This window comes from Equus przewalskii, chromosome 6 (assembly GCF_037783145.1).
Source record: "Equus przewalskii isolate Varuska chromosome 6, EquPr2, whole genome shotgun sequence".
Lineage (NCBI taxonomy): Eukaryota > Metazoa > Chordata > Mammalia > Perissodactyla > Equidae > Equus > Equus przewalskii.
Genome location: NC_091836.1, coordinates 33,730,024 through 33,747,011, shown reverse-complemented (window position 1 = coordinate 33,747,011; position 16,988 = coordinate 33,730,024). Strand labels below are relative to the sequence as shown.

Here is a 16,988-nt window from a genome sequence, read left to right as displayed (position 1 = left end):
AAGGCAAAAGCAATCCAAAGAGCAAGGACAAGTTTGGATGTGTCCCTTCACTGGGAATCTGATCTGCTAGGATTCACTTTGAGAGCACTGAAAAGCTAGAAAGTCAGTAGATAGAAATGCTCAAAGTCAGGTGGGTGGACGGCAGGGACAGTAAAGGGAATTTTGACTAGTTAGTAATTTAGAGAAAGGCTGCTCTTGGCAGAGTTGAGAGCAGTTACCTGACAGATGTTTATTGTTACCATTAAACTCACACTCCGTGAGAAGACAGGGGAGGGGATGCAGAGAAGGTGGGTGGACTGGACCTCTGGGAGGCAGTGGAACCATGGGAGCATCCCCCTTTGCCTCCCCCCACAGCAATGATCCAAAATGCAGATCCTCATGTACGGGCAGATATGGCAGTGCTGGCTTAGCCTCCCCACCACTCACCCCAGTGTTGTTGAGTGGTGCACAAGTCCTGAGGCTTCAGGACAAAGAACAGAGCCGGTAACCCAGCCCCCTCCCCTTCTCACAGCAGTGATGCTGGTCTTTTCACCAGAGGTGAAAGCATCTAAAACACAGATTTCCCTGGCCGGAGTAGCATACCCTTGCCTGAGGTTTCAAAGTACGCCAACACGTGTCAGTGACCAGAGATGCAGGAACAGCAACAACACTCGTCGCTTAGTGCTTGCCCCTCCCCTAGCAGTGGCAGTTGGCACATGTGACCTGAGGTTTCAGGAACCCGTGATCCAGCCCACAGTGATGGCACCCTCAACACTGGCTCTATCAGCACGTGAAAAAATGTTCAACATCACTAATTATTAGGAAAATGAAAATCAAAAGTACAATAAAATATGACCTCACACTCATTGAAATGGCTATTATTAAAAAGACAAGAAATAACAAGTGTTGGAGAAGGTGTGGAGAAAAGAGAACCCTCATACACTGCTGGTGGGAATGCACACTGGTGCAGCCACTATGGAAAAGAGTATGGACATTTCTCAAAAAATTAAAAATAGAAATACCATATGATCCAGCTATCCCACATCTAGATATTTACCCAAAGAATATGAAAACACTAATTGGAATAGATATGTGTACCTCTATGTTCATTGAAGCATTATTCACAATAGCCAAGACTTGGAAGCAACTCAAGTGCCTATCAACCGATGAATAGATAAAGAAGATGTGAAATATATATATATATATATATATATATATATATATATATATATATATAATATATATACACACACACAATGGAATACTACTCAGCCATAAAAGAGAATTGTGCCATTTGTGACAGCATGGATGGACCTTGAAGGTATTATGCTTAACAAAATAAGTCAGGCAGAGGAAGACAAATGCCACATGATTTCACTCATATCTGGAACACAGACAAACAGATTGGTGACTATCAGAGGGAAAGTGGGTAGGAGGAGGGTGAAAGGAATAAAGGGACACATATGTATGGTGATGGATGGAAACCAAACTTTTGGTGGTGAACATAATGCAGTCTCTACAGAATCCAAAATATAATGAGGTACACATGAAATTTATGCAATGTTATAAACCCTTGTTACCTCATTAAAATATTAAAAAATTAAAAAGGAAAGAATTGTTCCTAAAAGTGAAATCAATAACAAAGGTAGAACAAACATTTTCTTCTTCCTTTGACAAAGTAACCTCTGAGGAAATGGTCTTGAGGGAGTCTCTGTTTTAATAATTAGGCTGCTGATACCTCTAATCCTAATAAAGATCTTTAATTTCCTGTTACCCACTGGTCAGGAAAAGGCAGTCTCCTTTCTTGGTCTTTTGGGCAAATCAATAATTGGAAATCATCTTCTCTTGTGCAGAAGGGGTTACAAGGTAAATTAGATGTTCTGATCCTTTGGACTTGACTGGGAGGAGAGAGTTCTGAGCTCAAAGCTGTGTCTTCTATTCACTATGGTCACTTTCCTTCCCAGGACAGTTGTGGACAGGAGACAGTAGAGTGTAGCATACTGGCTCTAAACTAAAGGAAGGTGAGTGCCTGCCTGACCCTGGTCAGTAGTGTAACATAGTTGTTACGAGTGCAAACCATGAAAGTGAGACTGCCTAAGTTCACCTTCTGGCAGCAACTCAGTAGTTTTGGGACTTTGGGCTAGTTTCTTAACTCAGTTGTCCCATCTGCAAAATGGGGTAGTATTATAACATAGCTCTTAGTACACAGCCTCTCATAGTAACCACTTAAATAGCGTTAGTTAAAAAAAATTATCATTAAACCTAAAGCCACTTGGGCTAAGAGATCTTGGAAAAATATGACCTCACCTTCTTGATCTGAAAACAGTGACCCAGAGCTGGGAGCTCTAAGCAGAGTCACGTCACAGTGTCTACTGCCAGTCAGGGCTCTCTCCAGGGAAAAGGACCAGGTTTCAGTCACTGAAACAGAAGCAAGAGAGAGAAGGACATAGAAAATGGATTGACTTAAAAATCTAAAAGACAGATATCTTGTTTTTGGTATCCCTCTCCCTAAAAGCACCAATTCTCATGATGGAGGCAAGGTTTAGCTTCAAGTTGTTCCCTGGAAGTTAAAGTCACTTGGGCTGTGAAGATAGATCCATAGCAAACAGTAACAACTTTCCTACCATACTAAAGTTCAAATCTCTCTGTGTGGGTTTCATTCTCAAGAATGAGGGGTTGATTCTGGGAGGGTGGTGGTGATGTTTTTTTCTTTCTAAATGGTTCTCCTTTCTTGTCCCCACAGACTGCCCCTCTTGTATTCGTCTCCAGAGGAGAATGGCAGCTGAGAACTCTTCAGTGACAGAGTTTATCCTCGCAGGTTTAACAGACCAGCCAGGACTCCAGATACCTCTCTTCTTCCTGTTTCTAGGTTTCTATCTGGTCACTGTGGTGGGGAACCTGGGCCTGATAATGCTGATTGGGTTGAACTCTCGCCTGCACACCCCCATGTACTTTTTTCTCTTCAACCTCTCCTTGATAGATTTCTGTTACTCCACCACCATCACCCCCAAAATGCTGAAGAATTTTGTCTCAAAGCATAACATTATCTTGCATGCAGAGTGCATGACTCAACTCTTTTTCTTCTGCTTTTTTGTTATCTCTGAGTCCTTCGTCCTGTCAGCGATGGCATATGACCGCTATGTTGCCATCTGTAGGCCATTGGTATACACAGTCACCATGTCTCCTGAGGTTTGTTTACTTCTCTTGTTGGGTGTGTATGTGATGGGGTTTTCAGGGGCATTGGCCCATACAGGAAGCATAGCAAGTCTGACCTTCTGTGCCAACAATATTGTTAATCATTTCATGTGTGACATCCTTCCTCTCCTTGAGCTTTCCTGCACCAGCACTTATGTGCATGAGCTGGTGGTCTTCGTAGTTGTCGCTGTTGACATTGGAATGCCCATTATCACCATCTTCATCTCTTATGGTCTAATCCTCTGCAGCATTCTCCACATCCACTCTGCTGAGGGCAAATCTAAAGCCTTCAGTACATGCAGCTCCCACATAATTGTGGTCTGTCTTTTCTTTGGTTCTGGGGCTTTCATGTATCTCAAACCACCTTCCATTTTGCCCCTTGGCCAAGGGAAAGTGTCCTCCTTGTTCTATACCATTGTAGTGCCCATGTTAAACCCGTTGATCTATAGTTTGAGGAACAAGGATGTCAAAATTGCTCTGAGGAAAGCCTTGGGAATAAAAATATTTTTGTGAGAAAGTGTAGTATTTGAGGAAGGAGATATAGTGCTTTGTTTATTAGTGTGTGTGTTTTCAGTGAGAGATAGAAGTTCCAGTTTTTTTTCCTGTACAGAAAGAGATTTTTAATTCTTTATATTTGTATGAGTTTTTAGTGCAGGTCTATTTTCCTTGTCCCTAGACCCATCTTGACTATTCCAAGATTATTTTATGCAATTTTTTCTGCAATCATAGATCATTTAATCTTGAATAGGCATTATAAATAATTTTATCTAACTTCTTCATTTAACAGACATTAGAGACCTAGAAATATTACATATGTTATCCAGGGCTATGCAAGTACCTGGTGATGCAACTGGGACTGGAATCCTGGTGCTTGAATTCCATTCTACTTTGCTTTCTTTTATGCCATATTTTCTTGCTTCATTGCTGCCCTTGCATATTTCATTTTGAAAGTATGATATCTTAGCATATTAAAATCTGAATCTATTTATAGTAATTTAATGTAACTTCTCAATAACTTTTTTTTGAGGAAGATTAGCCTTGAGTTAACATCTGCTGCCAATCCTTCTCTTTTTGCTCAGGAAGATTGGCCCTGAACTAACATCTGTGCCCATCTTCTTCTACTTTATATGTGTGACACCTGCCACAACATGGCTTGATAAGTGGTGCATAGGTCAGTGCCTGGGATCTGAACTGGTGAACCCTGGGCTGCTGAAGTGGAGCAGATGAATTTAACCGCTATGCCACTGGCTGGCCCCACAATTAATACATTTTGAATATTACTTCTTTTTTCCAAGAGGGTAGGAGGTTAAAAGTTTAAATTGGTCTTGGCAAAATGACAAGAGAGGCATGTTGTGATTGTGGGGTGTGGGTGGCAAGTTTGTAGGTCTCAAAATCATGTAAAGCATGGTAATTCATGAGGTCATGTCTGGAAACCTAGGGACCCGCCTTCTGTACTAGGACTTCTGGAGGCTTAAGGGTTATAAAGATGTTGAGTGGAAAGTTTCATACATTATTTCAAATCTAAAAGGGTCAGAATTTAGAGCTTTTTTCTAAGTGTTAGTTTGGGTGTTTTAGCTATGATGTAGAAATCTGTGGCTGAAGGGTAATCACCTAAGTGTCTGTAAGTTCTCAAGGAAGAGTAAATAATTGGGGGATCTAGTGAGTTATCAAGGTAGTTCCAGGCAGCTGATTACTAGAGGGAGCAATTTTCATCAAATTTTATGGAACAGCAGATTGCACAGATCTTCTATAGAGGCATAAACCCGTCACCTTGGGACTGGTTTATAAATTGACAACTGAAAAAAAAGAGAAAAAAATAAATCCACAACATTGGATAAAGAGAGATACAGAATACATCAGAACTCTTGGATCTCAATGACTTAGTCATAAAGGAAGGTTCTTTGGAGAAGTACTAAAATAATAAGTGCTCGGGAGACATTTTGACTTGTGGGCTTTTCTTTGGGAAAGAAGGAAGTTTAGATGAGGGTTTATTTTTGCTCTTTAGTGCAACACAAAGTGTGTGAAGTGATAAAACCAAGAGCGTTGGGGGAAGATTTTTCTTTAGACAGCATGGAATAGGGAAAGAGAACTGTGTTCGGGAGACCTGTGGGGGTGTGTGTCAGGTGGGTGAGGTGAATAGGCCACATTCAGTAGGTAGCAGAGGAAACAGCAATTTGTGAGGCATATAGAGGAGATGGTTTTGTATCCTGGCTCAGTTGTTTAGAAGTTGTGTGACTTTGAGAAGATGATGCAATGTCTCTAAACATTAATTTCTGTATTTTTAAAAGAGAGACAATGATCTTGAGTCCATGGGGTTTTTGAGAGAAATAAATGCCAGGCACTTAATGAATCTTAGTTCCCTCCCTGCTAGAACTCCTTGATCCAGTTTCAGCACCTCCTCTAGCTTTTGCCTGATCTGAGGAAATCACTTAATCCTCCTGGAACTCTGTTTAGTCATGAGACAATGGACTCTTCTCTAATTTTCATTTAAAAACTATATTAAAGATTATTAAAATATATTAAAATATATTTTAACTGAGTAATACTTGCACATGGTAAAAAGTTAATATAAGCGGAGATTGTACAGTAAAATTGTGTCTTCCTCTCATCTAGTCATTCCATTCCAGAATTCTCCTCCTTAAAAGCAACAATTTTTGCTAATTCCTTATGAATCCTTCCATATTCAAACATATGTCTCTCTCTCTCTCTATGTATGTGTATATATATATATGTCTAGTGTCCATTCTTGTTTTAAAGTAGTATAAAAGGGTATTTAAGAATTATTTTTTCAATGGAAACAGCTTAGAAGTGGATGGGACACAGAACATTTCTTTTTTTTTTTCTAGATCCCTTTATTTTATTTTTATTTTTGTTGAGGTCACATTGGTTTATAACATCATATAAATTTCAGGTGTACATCATATTTCCATTTCTATGTAGAGTACATGATGTTCACCACCTAAAGACTACCATCCATCAGCATACACATGTGCCCAGTCACCCCTTTTGCCTTCCTCCCTTCCCTCTTCTCCTCTGGTAACCATCAGTCTAATTTCTGTATCTATGTGTGTGTTTGCTGTTATCATTGTTGTTTTTATCATCTGTTTATGAGTGAGATGAGACATATTTGACTTTCTCCATCTGACATATTTCACTTAGCATAATACCCTCAAGGTCCATCCATGTTGTCACAAATGGCGAGATTTTATCTTTTCTTATAGCTGAGTAGTATAGATATATACCACAGCTTCTTTATCCCTTTGTCCCTGGATGGGCACTTTAGTTTCTTTCCAAGTCTTGGCTATTGTGAATAAGCCTGTGATGAACGTAGATATGCATATATTTTTATGCATTCATGTTTTCATGTTCTCTGGATAAATACCCCGCAGTAGAATAACTGGATCATAGGGTAGTTCTATTCTTAATTTTTTGAGGAATCTCCATACTGTTTTCCATAGTGACGGCACCAGTTTGCATTCCCACCAGCAGTATATGAAAGTTCCTTTTTCTCCACATTCTCTCTAACATTTGTTGTTTCTAGTCTTGTTAATTATAGCCATTCTGATGGATGTGAGGTGATGTCTCATTGTTGTTTTGATTTGCATGTCCCTAATAGTTAGTTATGTTGAACATCTTTTCATGTGATTGTTGGCTGTGTGCATATCTGCTTTGGAAAAATGTCTGTTCAGATCTTTTGCCCATTTTTAAATTGGGTTGTTTGTTTTTTGTTGTTGAGATGTGTGAGTTCTTTGTATATTTTGTATGTTAATACCCTATCAGATATATGGTTTGCAAATATCTTCCCCCAATTGTTAGGTTGTTTTTTTGTTGATGGTTTCCTTTGCTGTGAAGAAGCTTTTTAGTTTGATGTAGTCCCAGTTTATTTTTTCTATTGTTTCCCTTGCCTGGTCAGATGTGGTATTTGAAAAGATACTGCTAAGGCTGATGTCAAAGAGCATACTGCCTATATTTTCTCCTAGGAGTTTTATGGTTTTAGGTATTACATTCAAATCTTTAATCCATTTTGAGTTAATTTTTGTGTATGGTGTCAGATAATGGTCTACCTTCATTCTTTTGCATGTTGCCGTCCAGTTTTCCCAGCAGAATTTATTGAAGACACTTCGCTTTCTCTATTGTATACTCTGGGCTTCCTTGTCAAAAATTAGGTGTCCATAGATGTGTGGTTTTATTCTGGGCTCTCAATTCTGTTTCATTGATTTGTGTGTCTCTTTTTGTGCCAGTTCCATGATGTTTTGGTTACTGTAGATTTATAGCATATTTTGAAATCAGGGAGTGTATACCTCTAGCTATGATCTTTTTTCTCAGGTTTCCTTTGGCTATTTGGGATCATTTGTTGTTCCATACAAATTTTAGGATTCTTTGTTCTATATCTGTGAAAAATGTCATTGGAACTTTGATAGGGATTGCATTGAATATGTAGATTGCTTTAAGAAGTATGGACTTTTTAACTATGTTAATTCTTCCAATCAAAGAGCACAGAATATCTTTCCATTTCTTTGTATCTTCTTTAGTTTCTTTCAACAGTGTTGTATAGTTTTCATTTTACAGGTCTTTCACCTCTTTGGTTAAGTTTATTCCTAGGTGTTTTATTCTTTTTGTTGCAATTGTAAATGGGATTATATTCTTAATTTCTCTTCATGCTACTTCATTTTTGATGTGTAGAAATGCAACTGATTTTTGTGTGTTGATTTTGTATCCTGCAACTTTACTGCATTCATTTATTATTTCTAAAAGTTTTTCATGGATTCTTTAGGGTTTTCTATATATAAAATGTCATCTAATAGTGACGGTTTAACACTTTCCTTTCTAATTTGATCCGTTTTATTTCTTTTTCTTGCCTGATTCCTCTCACTGATTATTCTAATGCTATGTTAAATAAGAGTGGTGTTAGTAAGCATCCTTGTCTGGTTCCTGTGCTTAAAGGGATAGCTTTCTCCTTTGAGTGTGATATTAGCTGTAGGTTTGTCACATATGGCCTTTATTCTGTTGAGGTACTTTCCTGCTATACCCATTTTATTCCAAGTTTTTATCATAAATGGATGCTGCGTTGCACCTATTGAGATGATCATGTGATTTTTATTCTTCATTTTGTTAATATGGTGTATAATGTTTATTGACTTGCAAATGTTGACCCATTCCTGCATCCATGGACTAAATCTCACTTGATCATGGTGTATGAGCTTTTTAAGGTATTGTTATATCTGATTTGCTAGTATTTTGTAGAGGATTTTTGCATTGATGTTCATCTGTGATACTGGCCTGTAATTTTCTTTTTTGTGTGTTGTCCTTGGTTTTGGCATCAGGGTAATGTTGACCTTGTAGAATGAGTTAGGAAGCTTCCTTTCCTCTTCAATTTTTTAGATGAGTTTGAAAAGGGTAGGTATTAAGTCTTTGGTAGAATTCACCAGGGAAGCCATCCTCTGGTCCTGGACTTTTATTTTTTGGGAGGTTTTTGATTACTGTTTCAATCTCTTTACTGGTGTTTGGTCTATTCAAATACCCTGTTTCTTCTTGATTCAGTTTTGGAAGGTTGTATGATTCTAAGAATTTATCCCTTTCTTCTAGATTATCCTATCTGTTGGAATAAAGCTTTTCATTGTATTCTCTTAAAATCTTTTGTATTTCTGAGTTGTCCATTGTAATTTCTCCTCTTTCATTTCTCATTTTATTTATTTCAGCCTTCTCTCTTTTTTTCTTGGTGAGTCTGGCTAAGGGTTTGTCAATTCTGTTTATCTTCTCAAAGATCCAGCTCCTTGTTTCATTTTTCCTTTCTACTGTTTTTTTTTTTGTTTGTTTTCCATTTCATTTATTTCTGCTCTAATTTTTATTATTTACCTCCTTCTGTTGACTTTTGGCTTTGTTCTCCTTTTTCTGATTCGTTAGGTGTAGTTTAAGATTGCTTATTTGAGATTTTTCTTGTTTGTTAACTTAGGCCTGTATGGCTATGAATTTCCCTCTTAGGACCGCTTTTGTTGCATCTCACATGAGTAGGTATGGTCTATTTTCATTCTCATTTGTCTGCAGATATTTTTTCATTTCTCCTTTAATTTTTTCAGTTATCCATTGGTTGTTTAATAGCATGTTGTTTAGTCTCCACATATTTGTCACTTTCCTAGCTTTTTCTTGTAGTTGATTTCTAGTTCATAGAATTATGGTCAGAAAAGATGCTCGATATGATTTCAGTCTTCTTAAATTTTTTGAGGCTTGCATCATTTCCCAACATATCATCTGTCCTTGAGAATGTTCCATGTGCACTTGAGAAGAATGTGTATTCTGCTGTTTTTGGATGGAGTGTTCTCTATATAACTGTTAAGTCCATCTGGTCTGGTTTTTTGTTTAAGTACACTATTTCCTTGTTTAGTTTCTGTCTCAATGATCTATCCATTGGTGTAAATGGGGTGTTAAGGTCCCCTACTATTATTGTGTTGCCTTTAATGTCTCCTTTTAGGTTTGTTAATAGTTGCTTTATTTACTTTGGTGTTCCTGTTTTGGGTGTATATATATTTATAAATGTTATGTCTTCTTGGTGGAGTGTCCCATTTGTCATCACATACTGCCCCCTTTGTCTCTCTTCGCTTGTTTTATCTTGAAGTCTACTTTGTCTGATATACGTATGGCAACACTTGCTTTCTTTTATTTTCCATTAGCTTAGAGTATCATCTTTTATCCTTTCACTCTGAGCCTGTGTTTGTCTTTAGAACTGAGTTGTGTTTCCTGGAGGCTACATATTGTTGGGTCTTGGTTTTTAATCCATCCCACCACTCTCTGTTTTTTGATTGGAGAATTCAATCCATTTACATTTAGAGTGATTATTGATATATGAGGGCTGAATACTACCATTTTGTCACTCATTTTCCAGTTCTTCTGCCTTTTCCTTGTTTCTTATCCTGTGTATTTCAGACTACCAATTCAGTTTTGTAGTTCTCTATGATGGTTTTCTTAGTTTTCTCTTTATTCATCATTTGTTTCTCTGTTCTGATTATTTGTTTAGTCATTACCATGAGATTTGTATAAAAAAATCTCTTAGATAAGATAGTCCATTTTCTGATGGCCTCTTATTTCCTCAGACTAAGCTGATTCCATCCCATTCCTTTTTCTCTTCTAAATTAGTATTGTCACAACTTATTCCATCTTGTGTTGTGAATTTGTGGTTAAAATGAGAAGATTATATTTATTTTTGATGTTTTCCTTTCCTTTATTTTTAATGTTATAATTAAGTGTTTGCTAACCTGTTCTGATAGAGATCTGCCATTTTCCTATTTTGTCTGTCTATTTATCTCCTTGCTCAAGGCTTTGTAACCCCTTTCTTTTTATTTTTTCAGGTATGAGGGCCTTCTTGTGCAATTTTTGTAGGGTGGGAGTTTGTGGTGATGAGCTCCCTTAGCTTTTGTTTATCTTGGAAAGTTTTTATTTTTCCATCATATCTGAATGATATTTTCACTGGATAGAGTATTATTGGCTGAAAGTTTTTGTCTTTCAGAATTTTGAATATATCATTCCAATCTCTCCAACCTGTAAGGTTTCTGCTAAGAGATCCACTGAGAGCCTGATGGGGGTTCCTTTGCAAGTTATTTTCTTCTGCCTTGCTGCCCTTAATATTTTTTTCTTTGTCATTGACTTTTGCCAGCTTTACTAATATATGCCTTGGAGAAGGTCTTTTTACACTGATGTAACTAAGAGTTCTATTGTCTTCCTTCACTTCTATTTCCAGCTCCTTCCCCTGGTTTGGGAAGTTCTCAGCTATTATTTCTTTAAACAAGCTTTCTGCTCCATTCTGCTTCTCTTCTCCCTGTTGAATACCTATACTTCTTATGTTGCATTTCCTAGTTGAGTGGGATATTTCTCAGAGAATTGCTTCATTTCTTTTTAGCCTTAGTTCTCTCTCCTCCTCCATCTGAAGCACTTCTATATTTCTGTCCTCCAGACTGCTAATTCTCTCCTCCATAATATCGGTTCTGTTATTCAGCAAGTCCAGATTTTTCTTTATCTCATCCATTGTGTTTTTCATCTCTAATATTTCTGATTGGTTTTTATCTATGTATTCAATCTTTTTTGTGAAGAATTCCCTCTGTTCATTAATTTTGTTCCTGATTTCATTGAACTATTTATCTGTATTTTCTTGTAACTCATTGTTTTTTTTTTTTTTATGATAGCTATTTTGAATAGTCTGTCATTTAGATTATAAAATTCTGTGCCTTCAGGATTGATTTTTGGGTGCTTGTTATTTTACTTCTGGTCTGGAGTATTAATATATTTCTTCATACTGTTTGATGGTGTGGATTTTTGCCTCCCCATGGTGATAGTATCTGGTCACAGCTTCCACCTGCTGCCACTGGGTGGGGGTCAAGAGCCGTGTATTCTGAGCCTGCTGTGATCTGTGGCTTGTTTGCTCACAGCTGCTGCTTTTCTGTCATATGTACACGAGCTGTGGCCAACTGGTTAAGCTGGAGTGCCGGGTCAGGAGAGGGGCACTTTCTTTTGCCTGCATGATCCTGGGGACATTCTCTCTCTGCCCTCACTATCTGTTCTCCTGGTGTGCTGGTTTGATGAAGACACCCCTGCAGTAGCTTAGCCACCTGTGTGTAGCTTTCCTACAGGTTGTTGGGGAACTTGGAGAGTGAAAGTGTTCCCTCAGAGCACCACCCCTGCCCTCTCTCCTCTTAGAGCCACACACGTCCTGTGTCCTGGGTTGCTGCCATTGGGGGAGGGAGAGGAGATCCCCTTACCTCCTTCCACTTCCTCCAGGGGGTCCAGCATCTCCACATTCAGACGTATGTCTGTGTGGGTCTCTCAGATGTCTTTTTGTTGTGTGAATGTCCTCTGTTGGTTTATGAATGTCCTTTTCATTGTATCTTAAGGGGAGAATCTAAGGGAAGAACTTTCTCTGCCAGAATGCTGATGTACCTTTATTTTTATTTTTTTTGGAATCTCCATCCTATTTTCCTTTGTGGCTCTAACAATATACATTCCCACCAACAGTGCACAAATGTTCCCTTTTCTCTATCTCTTCATCAACACTTGTTATCTCTTGTCTTTTTTTAAAATTTAGATATAATTGACATAACATTATAGTAGTTTCCGTTGTACAACAAAATGATTTTATATTTGTATATATTGAAAAAATCGCCAAACTAAGTCTAGTTAACATCCATTACCCTACATAGTTACAAATTTTTTTGTGACAAAAACTTTTAAGATTTACTCTGAGCAATTTTCAAATATACAATATGGCAATATTAACTGTACTTCCCATGTTGTATGTTATATCCCCATGACTTATTTATTTTATATCTGAGAGTTTGTACTTTTTACCCCTCTTCATCCATTTTGTCCAGTCCCCAACCCCTGCCTCTGGCAACCACTAATATATTCTCTGTATCTGTGAACTCAGTTTTTTCTTTTTGTTTGTTGTTATTGCTTGTATGTTGGTAATAGCCATTCTAACAGGAGTGAGGTGATATCTCATTGTGGTTTTGATTTGCATTTCCTTGATAGTTAGTGATGTTGAGCATCTTTTCGTGGATCTGCTTGCTGTTTATATGTCTTCTTTGGACAAATATTTATTCAGTTCTTCTGTCCACTTTTCAACTGGAGTATTTGTTTTTTGCTATTGAGTTGTATTGAGCTCCTTATATGTTTTGGTATAAACCCCTTATTAGATACATGATTTTGTGAGTGTAAATGTTTTATCCCATTCTGTAGATTGCCTTTTCATTTTGTTGAATGTTTCTTTTGCTTTTCAGAACATTTTTAGTTTGTTGTAGTCTGACTTATTTATTTGCTTTTGTTCATTGGGCTTTTGGTGTCATATCTGAAAAATCATTTCCAAGACTAATGTCAAGGAGCTAATTCTAGGAGTTTTTTTTTTTAAAAAATATTTTATTTTTCCTTTTTCTCCCCAAAGTCCCCTAGTACATAGTTATGTATTTTTAGTTGTGGGTCCTTCTAGTTGTGGCATGTGGGACACTGCCTCAGCATGGCCTGATGAGTGGTGCTATGTCTGTACCCAGGATCCAAACTGGTGAAACCCTGGGCCACTGGAGCAGAGCTTGCGAATTTAACCACTCAGCCACGGGGCCAGCCCCCCTTATTCTAGGGGTTTTATAGTTTCAAGTCTTATGTTGAATTGAGTTTAATTCATTTTGAGTTAGTTTTTGTGAATTGTGTAAGATAGGGGTCCAATTTCATATTTCTGCATGTGTTTATCCATTTTTCCCAGCATCGTTTATTGAAGAGCCCATCCATTCCTCATTGAGTATTCTTGGCTCCTTTGTCAAATATTAGGTGACTGTATATATGAAGGTTTATTTCTGGGCTCTCAATTCTATTCCATTGGTCTATATGTCTATTTTTATGGCAGAACCATAGTGTTTATGGCAGTACTATACTATAACTTTGTAATATTGCTTGAAATCAGGAAGTGTGATACCTTCAGCTTTGTCTTCTTTTTCAGGGTTGTTTTGGCTATTGAAAGTCTTTAGTGTCTCCAGACAAATTTTAGGGTTGTTTTTTCTATTTCTGTGAAAAATGCCATTGAAATTTTGATTGAGATTATGTTGAATATATAGTTGATTTTGAGCAGTATGGACATTTTAAGAATATTAATTCTTCCAATCTTTGGAAACTAAATATCTTTCCATTTATTTGTGTCATCTCCAGTTTCTTTCATCAAAGTCCATAGTTTTCAGTATACCAATCTTTCGCTTGCTTAAATTTATTCCTAAATATTTTATTGCTCTTGCTGCTATTGAGAATAGGATTGTTTCTTTATTTCTTTTCAGATATGCTGTTGTTAGTGTCTAGAAATGCAACTGATTTCTGTATGTTGACTTTGTATCCTGCAACTTTTCTAAATTTGTTGATTAGTTAAAACTTTACTGAACCTTTATAGGAGGGGTGAGGCTGGGCACCCTGGCCTTGTTCCTGAATATAGAGTAAATTCGTTCAACCTTTCACCACTGAGTAGATGTTAGCTGTGAGCTTGTCATATATGGTTTTTATCATGTTGAGATATGTTCCTTCTATACTCAATTTGTTGAGAGTTTTTATCATGAAAGGATGTAGTGTTTTGTCAGATGCTTTTTCTGCATCTGAGATGATCATATGATTTTTATCTTTCATTCTATTAATGTGATGTGTCACATTTGAATTGCTTATGTTGAACCATCCTTGCATCCCAGGGATCAATCATACTTGATCATGGTGTATAATTCTTTTAATGTGCTGTTGAATCAGTATGCTAGAATTTTGTCAAGAATGTATTCATCTATAGTTATCAGGGATATTGGCCTGTAGTTTCCCTTTCTTGTAGTGTCCTTATCTAGATTTGATATCAGGGTAAGCTGGCCTCATAAAGTGAGTTTGAGAATGTTCCCTCTACAATTTTTTGGGAAGAGTTTGAGAAGAACATTTAATTCTTTTTTTAAATGTTTGGTAGAATTCTCCAGAGAAACCATCTGGTCCTGGGCTTTTCTTTCTTGGGAAATTTTTGATTACTGATGCAATCTCCTTGCTCATTATTAAGCTGTTCAGATTTTCTATTTCTTCATGATTCAGTCTTGGTAGGTCATATGTATCTAGGAATTTATCCATGTCTTCTAGGCTATCCAATTTGTTGGTGTATAATTGTTCATAGTAGAGCCCTGTGATCTTTTGTATTTCTGTGGTATCAGTTGAAATAACTCCTCTTTCATTTCTGATTCTATTTATTTGAGTCTTCTCTCTTTTTTCTTTGTTAGTCCATGTAAAGTTTTGTCAATTTTGTTTACCTTTTCAAAAACCAGATCTTAGCTTTGTTGATGTTTACTGTTGTTTTTCTGGTCTCCATTTCATTTGTTTCTGTTCTGATATTGCTATTTTCCTCCTTTTGGTAACTTTGGATTCAGTTATACTTCTTTTCCCATTCATTGTGGTATAAGTTAGGTTATTTGGTATCTTTCTTTTTTCTTAATCTAGGTGTTTATTGCTGTAATATTCCTCTTCAAACTGCTTTTGCTACATCTATGAGTTTTGATATGTTGTGTTTCAATTTCATTTATCTGAAGATTTTTTTTATTTCCCTTTTGATATCTACTTTGATCCATTGGTTGTTCAGGAGTGTGTCGTTTAATTTCCATGTATTTGTGAATTTTCCAGCTCTCTTCCTGTTATTAATTTTGAGTTTCACACAATTGTGGTCAGAAAAGTACTGGATATGATTTCAGTCTTAAATTTGCTCAGACTTGTTTTATGACCTATCATATGATCTATCCTGGAGAATGTTCTGTGTGTTCTTAAGAAGAAATGCATGTTCTTATGCTACTAGATGTAATGTTCTGTATATGTCTCTTAGATCCGCTTGGTCTAAGGCCTAGATCAAGTTCAATGTTTCCTTATTGATTTTCTGTGTGGATGGTCTATCCATTGTTGACAATGGGGTATAAAAATCCCATACTCTTATTGTATTGTTGTCTATTACTTCCTTAAGATCTCTTAGAATTTGATTAATAAATTTAATTGCTCTGCTGTTATATGCATATATATATGTATTTATGATTGCTATCTCTTTTTGGTGAATTGACCCTTTTATCATTATATAACGACTTTCTTTGTCTCATTACCTTTTTCGGTTTAAAGTCTATTTTTTCTGATATAAATATAGCTGCCCCTCCTCTCTTTTGGTTTCTATTTGCATGGAATATGCTTTTCTATCCCTTCACTTTGAGCCTATGTTTGTCCTTAAAGCTGAAGTGAGACTCTTGCAGGTGGCATAAGTTGTGTCTTGTTATTTTGCTTATCCAGCCAGCCTATACTTTTTGATTTGGGAAATTAATTCATTTGCATTAAGAGTAAATATTGATAAGTAAGGACTAACTAACACCATTTTGTTAATTGTTTTCTGGCTATTTTGTAGTTCCCTTGTTTCTTTCTCTCTCTCTTTTTTTGGTGAGGAAGATTGGCCCTGAGCTAACATCTGTTGCCAATCTTCCTCTTTTTGCTTGAGGAAGATGGTCACTAAGTTAATATGTGTGCCAAAATTCCTCTATTTTATGTGGGATGCTGCCACAGCATAGCTTAATGAGCAGTGCTAGGGGCATGCCTGGGATCAAAACCTGCAACCCCCAGGCTGCAGAAGTGGAGCGTGTGAACTTAACCACTATGCCCCTGAGCCGGCCCTGCCTTTCTCCCTCTCTTTCTGCTTTCCTTTGTGAATTAATGATTTTCCATACTGATATGATTTGATTATATTTGCTTTATCTTTTTTTGTATCTACTGTAGGTTTTTGCTTTGTAGTTACCATAAGGCTTGCGTAAAACATCTTATAGATATTACAGCCTATTTAATGCTGACAGCAACTTAACTTCAATTACGAACAACAATTCTACCCTTTTACTCTACCCTCTTTTGTTTTAGATGTCACAATTTACTTCTTTTTATATTGTGTATTCTTTAACAAGTTATTTTAGCTACAGTTACTTTAATACTTTTGTTCTTTAACCTTTATACTAGATTTAAGTGATTAAGATATATTATAGTATTAGAGTGTTCTGAATTTGACTATATACTTTTATGCGTGTGTTATGTATTTTCAAGTTACTAATTAGTGTCTTTTCATTTCAGCTCTAGAACTCTTTTCAGTACTTCTCATAAGATGGGTGTAGTGGCGATGGACTCTCTCCGCTTTTGTTTGTCTAAGAAAGTCTTTATGTCTCCTTCATATTTGAAGGACAGTTTGCTCAATAGAGTGTTCTTGGTCAACAGTTTTTTTCTTTCAGCACTTTGAATATATGATCTCACTCTCTCCTGGCCTGTAA

At 36.8% G+C, this 16,988-nt stretch overlaps 1 protein-coding gene across 1 annotated transcript; it reads left to right on the top strand.

Annotated features, from left to right (window-relative positions):
- The first annotated feature begins 1,943 nt into the window (after positions 1-1,943).
- On the top strand, positions 1,944-4,995 carry LOC103551589 (olfactory receptor 8B12-like). Its single transcript, XM_070623337.1, has 2 exons — positions 1,944-2,000; positions 2,723-4,995. Exon 2 carries the CDS (start codon positions 2,755-2,757, stop codon positions 3,685-3,687), a length of 933 nt encoding a protein of 310 aa, XP_070479438.1. The 5' UTR covers positions 1,944-2,000; positions 2,723-2,754; the 3' UTR covers positions 3,688-4,995.
- The last annotated feature ends 11,993 nt before the right edge of the window (positions 4,996-16,988 follow it).

Coding starts and splice junctions, on each gene's coding strand:
- LOC103551589 (XM_070623337.1), top strand. CDS start 2,755: ATGGCAGCTGAGAACTCTTCAGTGACAGAGTTTATCCTCGCAGGTTTA.